The 14906-nt window shown below is 45.6% G+C and overlaps 1 protein-coding gene across 1 annotated transcript; it reads right to left on the reverse strand.

The window, feature by feature from the left end:
* Nucleotides 1-11761: 11761 nt before the first annotated feature.
* Nucleotides 11762-14906, reverse strand: LOC124647164 (putative FBD-associated F-box protein At5g56560). Its single transcript, XM_047187140.1, has 5 exons — nt 14811-14906; nt 13950-14717; nt 13729-13863; nt 13239-13591; nt 11762-12248 (listed from the first exon to the last, which is right to left on the reverse strand). The coding sequence occupies exons 1-4, from the start codon at nt 14904-14906 to the stop codon at nt 13259-13261; spliced, it is 1332 nt and encodes a 443-aa protein (XP_047043096.1). The 3' UTR covers nt 11762-12248; nt 13239-13258.

The raw sequence follows: 14906 nt of genomic DNA on the forward strand, positions 1-14906 counted from the left end.
CAACTACAATTCAGACACATTATTACTGATTTTTTTTTTTTTTTTTTTTTTTTTGTCATTCAATGTGACCTTTTTAGATATATATATGACTTAATGTAGTTTTCAAACACCTCTTCCCCAAGCTTAGAGCTTTCTATATCATTATGGGAGGAAGCATGGATAGCACCGACACTATGGCAATTATTATCATCATCATTTTCAGAATTAGTTTCCCGTGAGATTTGCAATATCAAAAGTAGTGTGCTCATTCAAATCATGATTGCTAATGTATGTAAAGGGCATAGGAAGATCATCGTATTCAGATTCATTATCACAATAATCATTAGGAGCAACATACTTATGGTTACCTAGCGTTATCTCATTCACGGGGGATACGCCGTTACCTCTTTCTTTTTATTCTCCTTCTTCTTCTTCTTCTTCTTCTTCTTCCTTCGTTCCCTTTTCTTCTTCTTCTCTTCCTTCTCCACGTTCCCTTCTTTAGGAGGAAGAGGCTTGAAGGGTGGCTTGTCCGCATAACCTGATTTACTTTCAGAAACAATAGAAGAAACTTGGGAGGATCCCTCCTTTTCATTAATTAATTGAAAACACACAGCGGTCCTATCATATTTTGGCAAGGTGTCATCTTCTAAAATATTTTGTATGTAAGTATTTGTATGGCTATTATCAATGCAATAAGAAAAACACCCATGCAGGACATCATCAACATCAAGATCACTCATATGTAACAAAGAGATTTTTCTCGACAGTTCTTCACTCCCCAAAAATAAAGTAAGTTCATCATGCTGATTAGGAGTAATTTCATCATCACAATACAAATTTGCAGCACTCATTGGGTTCAAATTATCATTGGAGGAGCACTGAAAATTAAAATGACCCACTTCATGGCAAACTTCACAAATAAAAGGATAGAGGGCACAAACTTTTTTACCAAGATCATCTAGAGCCCTAGCCCACTTTCTAGTTTTTTCATTAGTATGATGGATGCAATATTCATCTTTGGCTTGATTAATTCCACAAGGTCTATGCATTCCACAAAAATTAACATGCTTATTGCAATAATTAACAACAATTTCATTCTTCATGCAAGCCTCTTTAAAAGGCTCATGATACTTATCAAAATTCTTTTTAGGCAATTCAAAATGAGAAGCAAAGGATTTATAAAGATTTGCAGCAACTTGAGAGTCAAGACCATAAGTAGCACTCATATTTCGAAATTTATCGGTATCCATAAAAGCTTCAATGCATTCATAATCATAATTTATACCGACTCTTTACCTTTGTCGTTCTCCCATCCTTCAGACGTTGTCCTCAATCCGATCAAGAAGATCCCACCTAGCTTCAACCTCCTTGCTTGTGAAAGATCCCTCCGAACACGCGTCCGGATAGTCCTTGTGTTGTCCCGAAAGCCTCGCATAAAAATTATTAATAATAACATTACAGGGGAGCTCATGAATGGGACATTTGAGCATTAGTGATTTCAATCTCCCCCACGCTTGAGAAATACTCTCTCCATCACGAGGATAAAAGTTATAAATATAATTCCTATCAATATGCACTTCATGAGGAGGATAAAATTTAGAATAAAAGAGAGATGCAATTTCCTCCCAACCAAGAGAATGTCTATTCTCCAACAATTTATACCAATGCGCCGCTTTACCGGACAACGAAACGGAGAATAGCTTCTTCTTCACTTCATCCATAGAGATACCGCACACTTGAATAACCCGCATAATTCGTGCAAAAACAATGAATGATCTCTAGGATGGACGGTTCCATCCCCTTTATAGTGGTTATCCATAACACGTTCAATAATTTTCATAGGTATTTTATACGGAATACTTTCAGCAGGTGGATTTAAAATATCACAAGCATCATTAGAGTTATTGCATATGGGAGATAAAGCATTATCAGAACAAATTTTCTCCCCTAAAGATGGGACGCTAAAAAGATCACAAAAACTAGCTTCCCCAACCTTAGACTTCTCCATAGCATTAGCAGTAATTGCATTCATACTAATAACATCGCTACTAACATGCAAATAAGGTTCCATAGGTTTTTTAATTTCCGCATCAAACAATTCTAAATTAGGAAAAAGACTAAAAAGCTCACCAATTTTTTTGTTGTTTTCCATTATGCCTAGCTAGTGTAAACAAGAAACAAAAAGATGCAATTGCAGGATCTAAAGGAAATAGCTTCGAGTACTTACAACGGCGAAAATAGCTTAGTAGCCGAGGTCCGAAGTGTGAGTACCTTTTACCTTTCCTCCCCGGCAACGGCGCCGTAAAAATAGCTTGATGTCTACTTTCCCCCTCCTTTCCTGTAGACAGTGTTGGGCCTCCAAGAGCGAGAGGTTTGTAGAACAGCAAGCAAGTTTTCCCTTAAGTGGATCACCCAAGGTTTATCGAACTCGGGGAGGAAGAGGTCAAAGATATCCCTCTCATGCAACCTCGCAACCACAAAGCAAGAAGTCTCTTGTGTCCCCAACACACCTAATAGGTGCACTAGTTCGGCGAAGAGATAGTGAAATACAGGTGGTATGAATAAATAGTAGCGTAGCAACGGTGCCGGAAAATAGCTTGCCGGCGTGTAGTTGATGGTGGTAGTATTGCAGCGAGTAGTAACGCATGAAAAACGAGTAAACAAACAGTAGTAACGCAGCGGTATTTAGGAACAAGGCCTAGGGATTACACTTTCACTAGTGGACACTCTCAACATTGATCACATAACAGAATAGATAAATGCATACTCTACACTTTTGTTGGATGATGAACACATTGCGTAGGATTACACGAACCCTCAATGCCGGAGTTAACAAGCTCCACAATAATGCTCATGTTTTGGTAACCTTATAGTGTAAGATAGATCAAAAGACTAAACCAAGTACTAACATAGCATGCACACTGTCACCTTCATGCATATGTAGGAGGAATAGATCACATCAATATTATCATAGCAATAGTTAACTTCGCAATCTACAAGAGATCATGATCATAGCATAAACCAAGTACTACATGGTGCACACTGTCACCTTTACACACGTGCAGGAGGAATAGAACTACTTTAATAACTTTGCTAGAGTAGCACATAGATAGTAGTGATACAAAACTCATATGAATCTCAATCATGTAAAGCAGCTCATGAGATCATTGTATTGAGGTACATGGGAGAGAGATGAACCACATAGCTACCGGTACAGCCCCGAGCCTCGATGGAGAACTACTCCCTCCTCATGGGAGCAGCAGCGATGATGAAGATGGCGGTGGAGATGGCAGCGGTGTCGATGGAGAAGCCTTCCGGGGACACTTCCCCGTTCCGGCGGCGTGCCGGAACAGAGACTCCTGTCCCCCAGATCTTGGCGTCGCGATGGCGGCGGCTCTGGAAGGTTTCTGTGGTTTTCGCCAATCGTTATAGGGTTTTCGATCCAGGGGCTTTATATAGGCGAAGAGGCGGCGCAGGAGGGTCGAAGGGGTGCCCACACCATAGGGTGGCGCGGGCCCCCCTGGCCGCGCCGCCATGTGGTTTGGTGGGCCTGTGCCCCCTCCCTGGTGGCTCTCGGGTGTTCTGGATGCTTCCGGTGAAAATAGGAACCCGGGCGTTGATTTTGTCCGATTCCGAGAATATTTCGTTACTAGGATTTCTGAAACCAAAAACAGCAGAAAACGAGAACCGGCACTTCGGCATCTTGTTAATAGGTTAGTTCCAGAAAATGCACGAATATGACATAAAGTGTGCATAAAACATGTAGATAACATCAATAATGTGGCATGGAACATAAGAAATTATCGATACGTCGGAGACGTATCAGCGTGCCACTAAAGACATTCCAGACCACTACATTTAAGTGGCTTGGCATATAACACACTACAAGAAAAATGTGATTGACGGTATATGTTTTGTGACACAATATAGGACGTGCGTTGCACGTGCACGCTTACTAGTTCATACAAACTGGGGAGTTTTCAACAAAAAGGAAAAGAAGGAGCTGGGAAACAAAACAGTGGGATGTCCAAAATGCGTCCGACCGCTGGGGGTGGCCCCCGACGCAAACGGACAATTCGCGCCTCGAGGTCATTTTCGCGTCCGCCAGGTGACGCAAACGAACGCCCGCGGACAATTTGGGTGTCCGGAATGCGTCGCGCCGCTAGAGATGCCCTTAGAAACAGTCCTCCCTTGGGTCGCCCTCCGGCCCGACCGGGGAACCCTACATCCCTCCACCGCCTTCCCATACCTCTCCTTCCCCTCGTCACCCCCGGAGGCGGCCGACGGTGAAGGGGCGGCGGGGAACTTCCCTCGCTCCCCCCCCCTCGTGCGCAGTTGTAGGGAGGAAGACGACCGTGTGGGGGTGGCCTCCGCCGCTGGGAATTGAAGGCCCGCGTCCCTCCGGTGCGGCCTCGCCGGCTCTTGGGAGTGGTGGCCGGTGGCCGTGGCTGGGTGTCTTCCGACGACCGAGCCGGGGCCATGGATCCGGGCGGCGGCCTTAGGCGCGTGGGTGGGGCAACGTCGGCTTGGCGGCGGGCGGGGGTGCCGTGCTGCGGTCCGTGTTCTTCGACCGCGCGGGCGGTGAAGGGGCGGCGAGTGTGGGCATGGTGCGGAGGTCGCCCCGATGGGCCTCTGGTACCAGATCTGAAGACTGCTGCTCCTCCTCCTCCCTGCGGTGCTCGTCGCACCTCCCTGGCCCCGGACTTCCTCCGGTGGCTGGTGGGTGTGGTCGGATGTGGGCTCTGGACTGGGGGGAACCCTTGGCCGACGGTGGCAGCCACGACGTCGACGACGCTGTTGGCGCCGCTCTCCTTCTTGAAGGCGACATCGAGGTTGTATCCCCTCCCTCCCTGCCCTGTCTATCTCGGGTGAAAACCCAAAACTTTGGTTTGGATGGTGGCGGCGCTCTGGTGGTGTTGTTCCCTCGTTGGAGGCGTCATTTTGAGATAGTGGGTGATACGTCTCCAACGTATCGATAATTTCTTGTGTTCCATGCCACATTATTGATGTTATCTACATGTTATATGCACACTTTATGTCATATTCGTGCATTTTCTGGAACTAACCTATTAACAAGATGCCGAAGTGCCGGCTCCTCGTTTTCTCGCTGTTTTTGGTTTCGTAAATCCTAGTAACGAAATATTCTCGAATCGGACGAAATCAACGCCCGGGTTCCTATTTTACCCGGAAGCATCCGGAACACACGAGAACCGCCGAGAGAAGGGGGCAGGGCCACCACACCACACCCCGGCACGGCCAAGGGGGGCGCCCCCTAGGGTGTGGGCCCCCCGAAGCCCTCCCGCGCCGCCTCCTCCGCCTATATAAAGCCCCCGACCTAAAAACCTCGGGGCGTTCGACGAAAACCACGTAAACCTTCCGGAGCCGCCGCCATCGCGAAGCCAAGATCCGGGGGACAGAGTCTCTGTTCCGGCACCCTGCCGGAGCGGGGAAGTGCCCCCGGAAGGCTTCTCCATCGACACCGCTGCCATCTCCACCGCCATCTTCATCACCGCTGCTTCTCCCATGAGGAGGGAGTAGTTCTCCATCGAGGCTCGGGGCTGTACCGGTAGCTATGTGGTTCATCTCTCTCCTATGTGCTTCAATACAATAATCTCATGAGCTGCCTTACATGATTGAGATTCATATGATGATGCTTGTAATCTAGATGTCATTATGCTAGTCAAGTGAGTTTTACTTATGTGATCTCCGGAGACTCCTTGTCCCACGTGTGTAAAGGTGACAAAGTGTGTGCACCGTGTGGGTCTCTTAGGCCATATTTCACGAATACTTACTCAATGTTGAATGGCGTAGTGAAGTGCTTATTTATATCTCTTTATGATTGCAACATGTTTTGTATCACAATTTATCTATGTGCTACTCTAGTGATTTGTTATTAAAGTAGTTTATTCCTCCCGCACGTGTGCAAAGGTGACAGTGTGTGCACCGTGTTAGTACTTGGTTTATGCTATGATCATGATCTCTTGTAGATTGCGAAGTTAACTATTGCTATGATAATATTGATGTGATCTATTCCTCCTACATATGCATGAAGGTGACAAGTGTGCATGCTATGCTAGTACTTGGTTTAGTCTCGTTGATCTATCTTACACTAAAGGTTACTAAAACATGAGCATTATTGTGGAGCTTGTTAACTCCGGCATTGAGGGTTCGTGTAATCCTACGCAATGTGTTCATCATCCAACAAAAGTGTAGAGTATGCATTTATCTATTCTGTTATGTGATCAATGTTGAGAGTGTCCACTAGTGAAAGTGTAATCCCTAGGCCTTGTTCCTAAATACTGCTGTTGCTGCTTGTTTACTGTTTTACTGCGTTACTACTGCTGCGTTACTACTGCTTGTTTACTGTCCTGGGCAAAGCACTTTTCTGGTGTCGTTGCCACTGCTCATACTTATTCATACCACCTGTATTTCACTATCTCTTCGCCGAACTAGTGCACCTATTAGGTGTGTTGGGGACACAAGAGACTTCTTGCTTTGTGGTTGCAGGGTTGCATGAGAGGGATATCTTTGACCTCTTCCTCCCTGAGTTCGATAAACCTTGGGTACCCACTTAAGGGAAACTTGCTGCTGTTCTACAAACCTCTGCTCTTGGAGGCCCAACACTGTCTACAAGAATAGAAGCTCCCGTAGACATCAGTGGGTTTTGGTGGATGAGCTCGACGGAGGTTGGTACGCATCGTCTTCGTTTGCTGGTCTGGTTTGGTGGTTTGTGCTGCGGGTGGCAGTGATGTTTGTGGGTGGCGGTGCGGAGAGGCGAGGCGAGTGCTCGGAGTCCTTCTCCCCGGTGGTAACTCCCAATATTCATGCGTGCTCAGGGAGAGCGATCTACCTCCCACATGTACGACGCCCTCCGATCCAGGGAGAGAAAGCAGGGAGCTTTGTTTGGAGGTGGAAACGGATGGTGCCTGGGCTTTGCTTGGCTTCTGGATGTTGACGATTGTGTGAGTCCCTCAATGGCGGTCTTCTTCACCAGCTACGATGCCTCTCTAGTCGGATCGCAAAGCTGGACAATGGTCTCGGAGCTCAAGCTGTGTTTCATTCCTTTTCTTGTTTTGTTTCTTGTTTTCGTTTCCTGTTACCTAGTTTTCAGCACCTTGTATCAAATTGTCGGCAGCAGGTTTTTTGAATAATGAAATGCTCATATGTATTTGCATATGCTCATATGAGCATATGCCAATCCAGTATGTATATTTTACATGATACGTTACTCTCAAGCAAATGAAATTGGACTACATAGAACAACTCATAAGTCAAGCGAGATGTCAAATCCTAATAAGTTCCACAAGGTGCAATGCGAAACCTATATGCAACCTCATAAGTGTTCTGCTCACTTAGGTGCAGAACCAATTGGGAATAAATAAACTCAATTATCCTATGTCACTTATAAGTGGCTAACATGCCACTGTAATCAACATTTCTTTGATGATCACTTATATGATCATCGAAAGAATGCTGATTTCACATGATTCGGCCAGAGGTGAAATTGGAATGTACATTTATCCAGTGAAGAATGATAATGCAAAAGAGCGATGTTAGTGTTTCATCAATTCATATGGAAACTGCAGAGATACTCCCTGTAGTGACTTGTCGAGAAACTTGGATAAATCTTACTTACAATGAGGGATCACTTCGAACTGGATCTATTGAAGAACCACAATATCATCCAACTAAAATTGGTATGTTCCAGCATATGTTGCATTATCTGGTCTGGTTCCAACTACTAATGTACATGTTGATTTTGCGAAGAAAATGAGATTTTACTGTAGTACTACGAAGAGAAAGCGCACACTGTAATTACAGTGTCTTCAGATGTAACGTTAATGTGAGATCAGAAAATGAATCAAAAAAAGATCGTGAGTTGACATAACTTGGTGGTTTCTAGAAGGACCAAGGCAAATACATATATAAAACAGTACAAGTCTACTTTCCACAGCAATGAGAAATAGAACCGCCAGATACTTGTAGAAAAAGGAACAATACAGTAGAAGTAACTTTTCGACACAAGCAATGCATTGCCAACTGAAACGTTAAGAAGGTAGAAAGCATCCATACTTCGACAAATGAAAGCGCAGTAGGAGTTTGGTGAGTTTAATAGTTCCTGGTGAACAATGTTTGCATGAGATAACCTGCTGGGAACTACAAAGGACATTAAACTAGGATTGAAACAGCAATATCCAAATTAAGGATTTGACAAAAGACATCACACAATCTTGGAGCACCAACATTGTCTACGTAACAAGCTAAAAAGGCAATAAATTCTTTAGTTCTAGACCGAACACAATGGAGAGTTGTAGACGCCTGGGTACTATTCATCTGAAGTCGCATCTACTCCATTCAAAATATAGGCGGAGAAGGGATCAGCAATTGACAAATCATGAGCATTCAAAGACCTAGAATCACATCGTATGAATTCCAATTGTGCATCTTCAGAAGCTCTAGTTCCAACTTCTAGCAGCTTGTATTGATCAGACACCCATTCCTTGTTGACCTTCTCGTGGACTTGTAGTCTGATCTCCTTTAGCACTTTCGCGTTCAAAACAAAGAACTTGGCAAAGCCAATATCTTGCTCATCGCCATTATAATCGTCCATCACTAATTTTTTTAGATGTGTCTCAAGACATTTCACCGGATCTAGTGGGTCATACTCACGCCCATCTTTCAGTGGCATCTTTAAGTATTCACACGACTGAAAAAGTAAAGATGAGAAATAAGTTAAATAATTCCTACGCAGACCAGATTATATGCGCAAATAAGCATTTTGAAAGAGAATCAAATGCACAATGTGACATTTAAGTAAAAGATGAGTACTCACAGTGACATAGAGCGTTTCCAAACACGGGAAGCACCTTAAGACGTCAATAACAGCATTCAAATCTGGGACAGAAAAGTCAAGAGCCAAAATCTTCACAGTGGTTATTGTATTCTTCAAGCTGGCCGGGGTTAAACTCTGAATAAAACAATGGACATATGAAAAAATATTATAAACGTGACAACGCTGCATGCAAGAAGCAATAGCAAAAGGTTGCTGCTGGCCTGCTGCTACCTTGAAGTGTAGGCTTGCAATCTTGATTTCAGAGATGTGGGGCGACAATGGGCCCAATATTTGCAAACTAGGTGCCCTAACTACCCGGATAGTCTCGATAGTCTCACGACCCTCTTCTGGACAAGGTAGTAGCAGCCTTTCAAGGAGAGGGGCGTCCTCAATGACAATTTCCCCGCTCCCTGGAAAACAAGCGCAAAGGCCAAGTGCTCTAAGTGTCGGTGAGCTAATGCACAGGCAACCCACATCACCATGAATTTCCTCTAAGTAGAGTGACTCCAAGACATCGCAGGAAGAGAGTACAGCATGGAAGATATCCCGAGATATAGAAAGGCGCTCCAAGGTGAGCTGCTTGAGGAAGGGAAAACTGAGCGAAGGAGGGATTTCCTTTGGGAAATCGCAGAAGCTCATTCTAGCCACTACAAGGGTTGATGCGCACAGAAACACCGATGGTGGCAGGGGGTAACGCTTCTCATCTGTGTAGTCCAGGAGGGAGAAGCTAATGTCAAGATCCTGAAGGCCGTCGAGTGCTGGAGAACGGAACCAACTCTCGATCTGAGCGGCTTCTTCGGCGAATCTTTTTTTGGCTTTGTGAAGGCTGATGTAGAAACGGAAGCGGCGGGCAGGGCCAGGGTGTTTGGAGAGGATCTTGGAGACAAGTGGTAAGCGCTTGAACTCGTTGGGGCAGAGACTGTAGTTGGCCTCGAGGTTGAGAGGGGATGAGCGCCAGAGCGGGCGCCACCGGCGGGCGAGGATCTGCGTGCGAGCGCCGTCCTTGCCTCCTTGGTGGGGAGGAGCGAGATTATGGTGCGGAGGATGTCATCGGTGAGGCTGCTGATGAGATCGCCGTGGCTTGGGGGATCACCTTCGCCGTTGCCATCCCGTGCCCGCTTCCGTGGCCTCCTTCCGCCCGCTCCACCGGACTCGCGCCTCTTGACTGCGGGTGCCGCCGCCGCCGCCGCCGCCGCCGCCGCCGCCTTCTCCTTCATACCCGGCAACCGGCGGCCGGAGGGATTTGGGGGTTTAGCCTCGCACGGTATATATTGGGGGCTTCGATGGTGTTAGTGTACATGACTTAGTCAGCTAGTCCTTATCGCACAGCCATGATCAGGTTTATCCCTTGATCGTTGGCATAGATGTAGGAGTTAGTTCAGCACTCAAACGATGGCCTGCTCTCTCATGCTCACCCTGCTGGGCCACGCTAGCTATGTGGCTGGGCTGGTGTGTCACCTGGGTCCCACCTTTTTTCTTTGTCTCACCAAATTGTTGGAAATAGTCAAATAGATGATGTATCAATTTTGGATTTTAGTGCACCATTTTTTTTTTTTGTGTTTTGCCACCTTTTAGGGCACGAAATTTTGGGCACCAACACAAGATGATGTAAAATGGGGTACGGGAGAAATTCTAGATGATGTAAAATAGGGCACACGGATCCATGCAAACTTGGAAACTTTACCACATTTCAAATGTAATTCGACTGCGTCACAAAGTTGAGAAGTTCACAAAATTTTCATAACGATAGTTCGATACATAGAAACTTTGACACTTCGATTTAGACACTAGATAAACAATTCTGACACTAGATGGACATCATCAACACTGACACTATTTCGACACTAGATAGATAGCATCGATCTCGTCACTTCAACTCTTCAGACTCGACACACCTAGAGGTCATCTCAGAAATCGTCGTCGTCATTGGAGGATTGGCCAATTTACTCCAAAAATGTGTCGCCCATCTCCGACTCTGACGACTCGACAGTGATGGTGGAGAGGTCGCCCTCCCTCACGGATGTCGAAGCTCCACCTACAGCAGATCGCTTCCCCTCATCTCTCTCTCTCTCTCTCTCTCTCTCTCTCTCTCTCTCCATAGAAGTCGAGCTCCGCATGCGCAAGCCCAGGGTGTGCTTCGAGGAACCTCGCCATGGCCGCCTTGTCGGCATGGCATGTATGCAAGACAATGCTTCAGATCCTTCGCGCAGGTCATCGACCGGAGCGCAAGGTCGATGTACTTGGCCTCCTGGATGCTCTCCACATTCGGGAAATTGAGATTGGCGCAGGAGCGGCCGAACCACCACGACAACGCATCATAAGTGCGAGTGGCGAGCTCGGGCGACCCAAAGATTCCTAGCCACAACCGCTCCCCACGGTTGGTGATTTCGGTGGCCAAGAGACCAAATTGCCAGAGTCAAACGCCGCAGAAGCCACTGTTGCTCTTCATGCGGAGCAACAGCATCTTATGAGGGTTGCGGCAGACCAGACCCTGCAAAAGAAAACGACATAACATCATAGTATCGATCTGCGTGACACATTTTCATCGCGCAAAATGTGTTTGGCGTGGCCTGTACCGCGAGTTCAAAGGCCGCGGGACGCGGGATACAGGGTCCACCAGAGTTGCTCTACGTACTACCCCCACCAGGCCGACTTCGTTCACTTAAAGATAGTTAGTTTAGTTCTGAGATTTTTGTTTCTGCTGACGGATTTCTAGTGCTTTACTTTAAAATTATTTATTAATTGCCTTATGTGATGCCAAACGAAATTGAGATATATATGGAACAACTAGTGAGCAGAGCGAGATGCTAAGTCCTCTGAAAATCCACAAGTTTCAGTGAGACACCTATAAACAGCACTATATCTGCATAAGCGTTCCGCTCACTTCAAGTCAGTTATGCAAGCCAATGTAGCTGAATCTCATCAAATAGAAAGCAAATGAGACGCATATAAACATCTTGCCAGGTGATTGCATCGACAGAATAATCATAACTGTTGTGTGTACATAACTGCATGTGAAGCTGAAATGGGCACTACAATTAGTTGAAACAACTTGGATAGGATCATTACTGCCGAGGTATCAAGTATCAACTACTATCCTACGAAAAGCACATACGTATCATAAACACAAACACAGAGCTTGGAAACAAGCTACCAATATATTCATGGGTATGATACAAGTTCTTGCCAGCTCAATTCAGGAAATGGTTCTGTTAACCAATAGAAAGCCGTCATTCTCAGACGTAAACATCAGGTGTGGTATTAGAGTCATCTAATTGTACAACTGACTGATGGGAATTTCTCCTAGATATCGATCTTTAACATGATGGGTGCACAACCTAGTTCTTGACTTCTTGTCCTATTTAGATTCCCATGAACTGATGATGAGAGACCTTTCCTGCATCCTGGAGACCGCTGCTTCTTCTTCCCAGTAATACTGAAGAAACACAAAAAGTTTACAGCTAAAATTGGCAGCCAATGACATAGCAGCTGAAATTCTGAGTAGCGACACTAAATCATGAGAGTGTGCATCAATCCGAAGAAACACAAAATGTTGGCAGTGAAAATTATCAAAAATTAATTGCAAGATATGTCACTTCTATGATTGTCAAAAGCATGTTGATTTGCATGATTCAAAGAGTCCTAATTCTTGAAATCAACATTTACCCGCTGAATAATGTTTGATAAATTGAAATGAAAATTGCAGAGGTAAAGGACTAGAGTATCATGGAACTAAACTTGGTCTAGTTCCAGCATATGTTGGCCTCCTGTTAGGAAGAGAAGAAGATCTGCATAATACGAACAAACCCTGACAGTTGGCAGTAAACCAATGCACTTTCTAAATGTATTAGGGAAATGTATATTTAGTGTACTATACAAAGGGAGTTCACACTGTAATTACAGTTTATTCAAGTTTGACGTTCATGTAAGATGGGAAAAGGACAAAAAATATGATATGTGATCATCACTAACATGACATATTCTATAAAAGAAATAATGCAAATACATATATTAACAGTATCAGGTCAACTTTCCATACAAATGAAAAAATAGCACTTAAACGTCGCATACTTTTGTGTAAAAAGAGATACTGATTTTTCAACACATTGCTGACTGAAACAAAGCAACTTTCAACACAGTCCTCTTAGACAAGAGACGGTGTGGTAGGAGTTTAGTGCTCAGCTTACTATTTCCCAGTTACAACTCTTGGCAGTAAACTATTTTTCATGACATACCCTGTTGGACATTACAAAGGAACATTAGCCTGGAAGTGGAGCAGCCATATCCAATTCAAGGATTAGGACAAAGACAGGGCACAATATTCAAGCATCAACCATGTCTACCGAACAAGAAAAGGGTAATAATTTCCGGTCTAGACCAGACAACTAACATGCCATTAGTACGATTCTTCTGAAAGAGCGTCTACCTCATTTAAACAAGATCAGCTTAAGGGATCTGCAATTCGTGGGCATCCAAGGAGTTATCACCACTATGTATGAATTCCAATTGTGCATCTGGAGAAGCCATATTTCCCACTTCTAGCAGCTTGTATTGATCAGCCATACATTCCTTGCCGATCTTCTCACTGACTCCAAACTTGATTTGCTTTAGCACTTTCGCGTTCAATATAAAGAACTTGGCAAAGTGAACAGCTTGCTCATCCCCCTCATAAACATCGAACACCAATTCTTTTAGATGAGTCTCGAGGCATTTGACTGGATCTAGTCGGTTGTACTGATGCGCATTTTTCTTCATAGGTATATTTAAGAATTCCATACACTGGAAAAAATAAAGAAGAGACATATGTTAAAGTAATTCCTACCTGGACAAGATCAAATTTAAACAAATAACTTGTTTGCATGAGGATCAAACGATCAAGTAAAAACTGGAAACCGGAAAGCAAAGATGATACTCACCATGACATACAGCTTTTCCAAGCACGGGAAGCACCTTAAGACATCTATTACAGCATCCAAATCAGGGGAAGAAAACTCGAGAGCCAAAATCTTCACGCTGCTTAGCGTGTTATTGAAGCTTGCTGGGGTTAAACTCTGGAGAAAACAATGGACATATAAAAATATTATGCATGTAACAATGCTACATGACAGAATCAATAGCAAGAGGTTGCTGCTGCTACCTTGAAGACTAGGTTTGCAATCTCAATTTCCGAGATGCGGCCTGACAAACGGCCCAATATTTGCAGTTTAGGTGCTCTGATCACCCGGAGAGTATCACCGCCTTCACCTGGTTGAGGTAGTATCAGCCTTTCAAGGCAAGGGGCATCTTCGATAATCAGTTCTCCTTGGATTGAAAAACATTTGCAGAGGCCCAGGCTCCTAAGAGTTGGTGAGCTAATGCGGAAGCAACCCACATCCCCAGTGCTCTGTAGATACAGTGACTCCAAGACAGGGCAAGAAGAGAGCACCCCATGGAAGACATCCTCGGAGATGGAAACGCAGCGCAGGTAGAGCTCCTTGAGCAAGGGAAAACTCTGCGAAGGAGGTATCTCCTTTGGGAAATCACAGAAGCTGATTCCGACCAGAACAACGGTCGGTGCGCAGAGAAGCACCGATGGCGGCAGCGGGAAACGCTTCTCGGCCGCATGCGTATAGTCCAAGGGTTCGAAGCTGATGTGGAGCACCTGAAGGTTGGCGAGAGCCCTGGAACGGAACCAGCTCTCGACCTGAGCGGCATCCTCGGCGTACCTCTTCTTGGCTTTGTGGAGACGGATGAAAGGGAAGCGGAAGCGGAGGGCGGGGCCATGGTGGTCGGAGAGAATCTTGGAGACGAGGGGCAAGCGCTTGAACTTGCTGGCGCAGAGGTAGTAGTCGGCGACGAGGTTCAGGGGCGCTGTGCGCCAGAGGGGCCGCCACCGGCGGGCGATGGCCTGCGTGCGGGCGCCGTCCTTGGTGGGCAGGAGCGAAATGATGGTGCCGAGTATGGCATGTTAGTTTTGAAGGTTGCTGATGAGATCGCCGTGGCTGGGGAGACCGCGTGCCCGCTTCCGTGGCCTCTTGGGTGTGGGGGCCGCTGCCCCAGCCGCCTTCCTCCTGGTACTGGTAGTCGCCGCCGTCGCCGGCTTCTTCTGCTTCAT

This window comes from Lolium rigidum, chromosome 4, assembly GCF_022539505.1.
Source record: "Lolium rigidum isolate FL_2022 chromosome 4, APGP_CSIRO_Lrig_0.1, whole genome shotgun sequence".
Lineage (NCBI taxonomy): Eukaryota > Viridiplantae > Streptophyta > Magnoliopsida > Poales > Poaceae > Lolium > Lolium rigidum.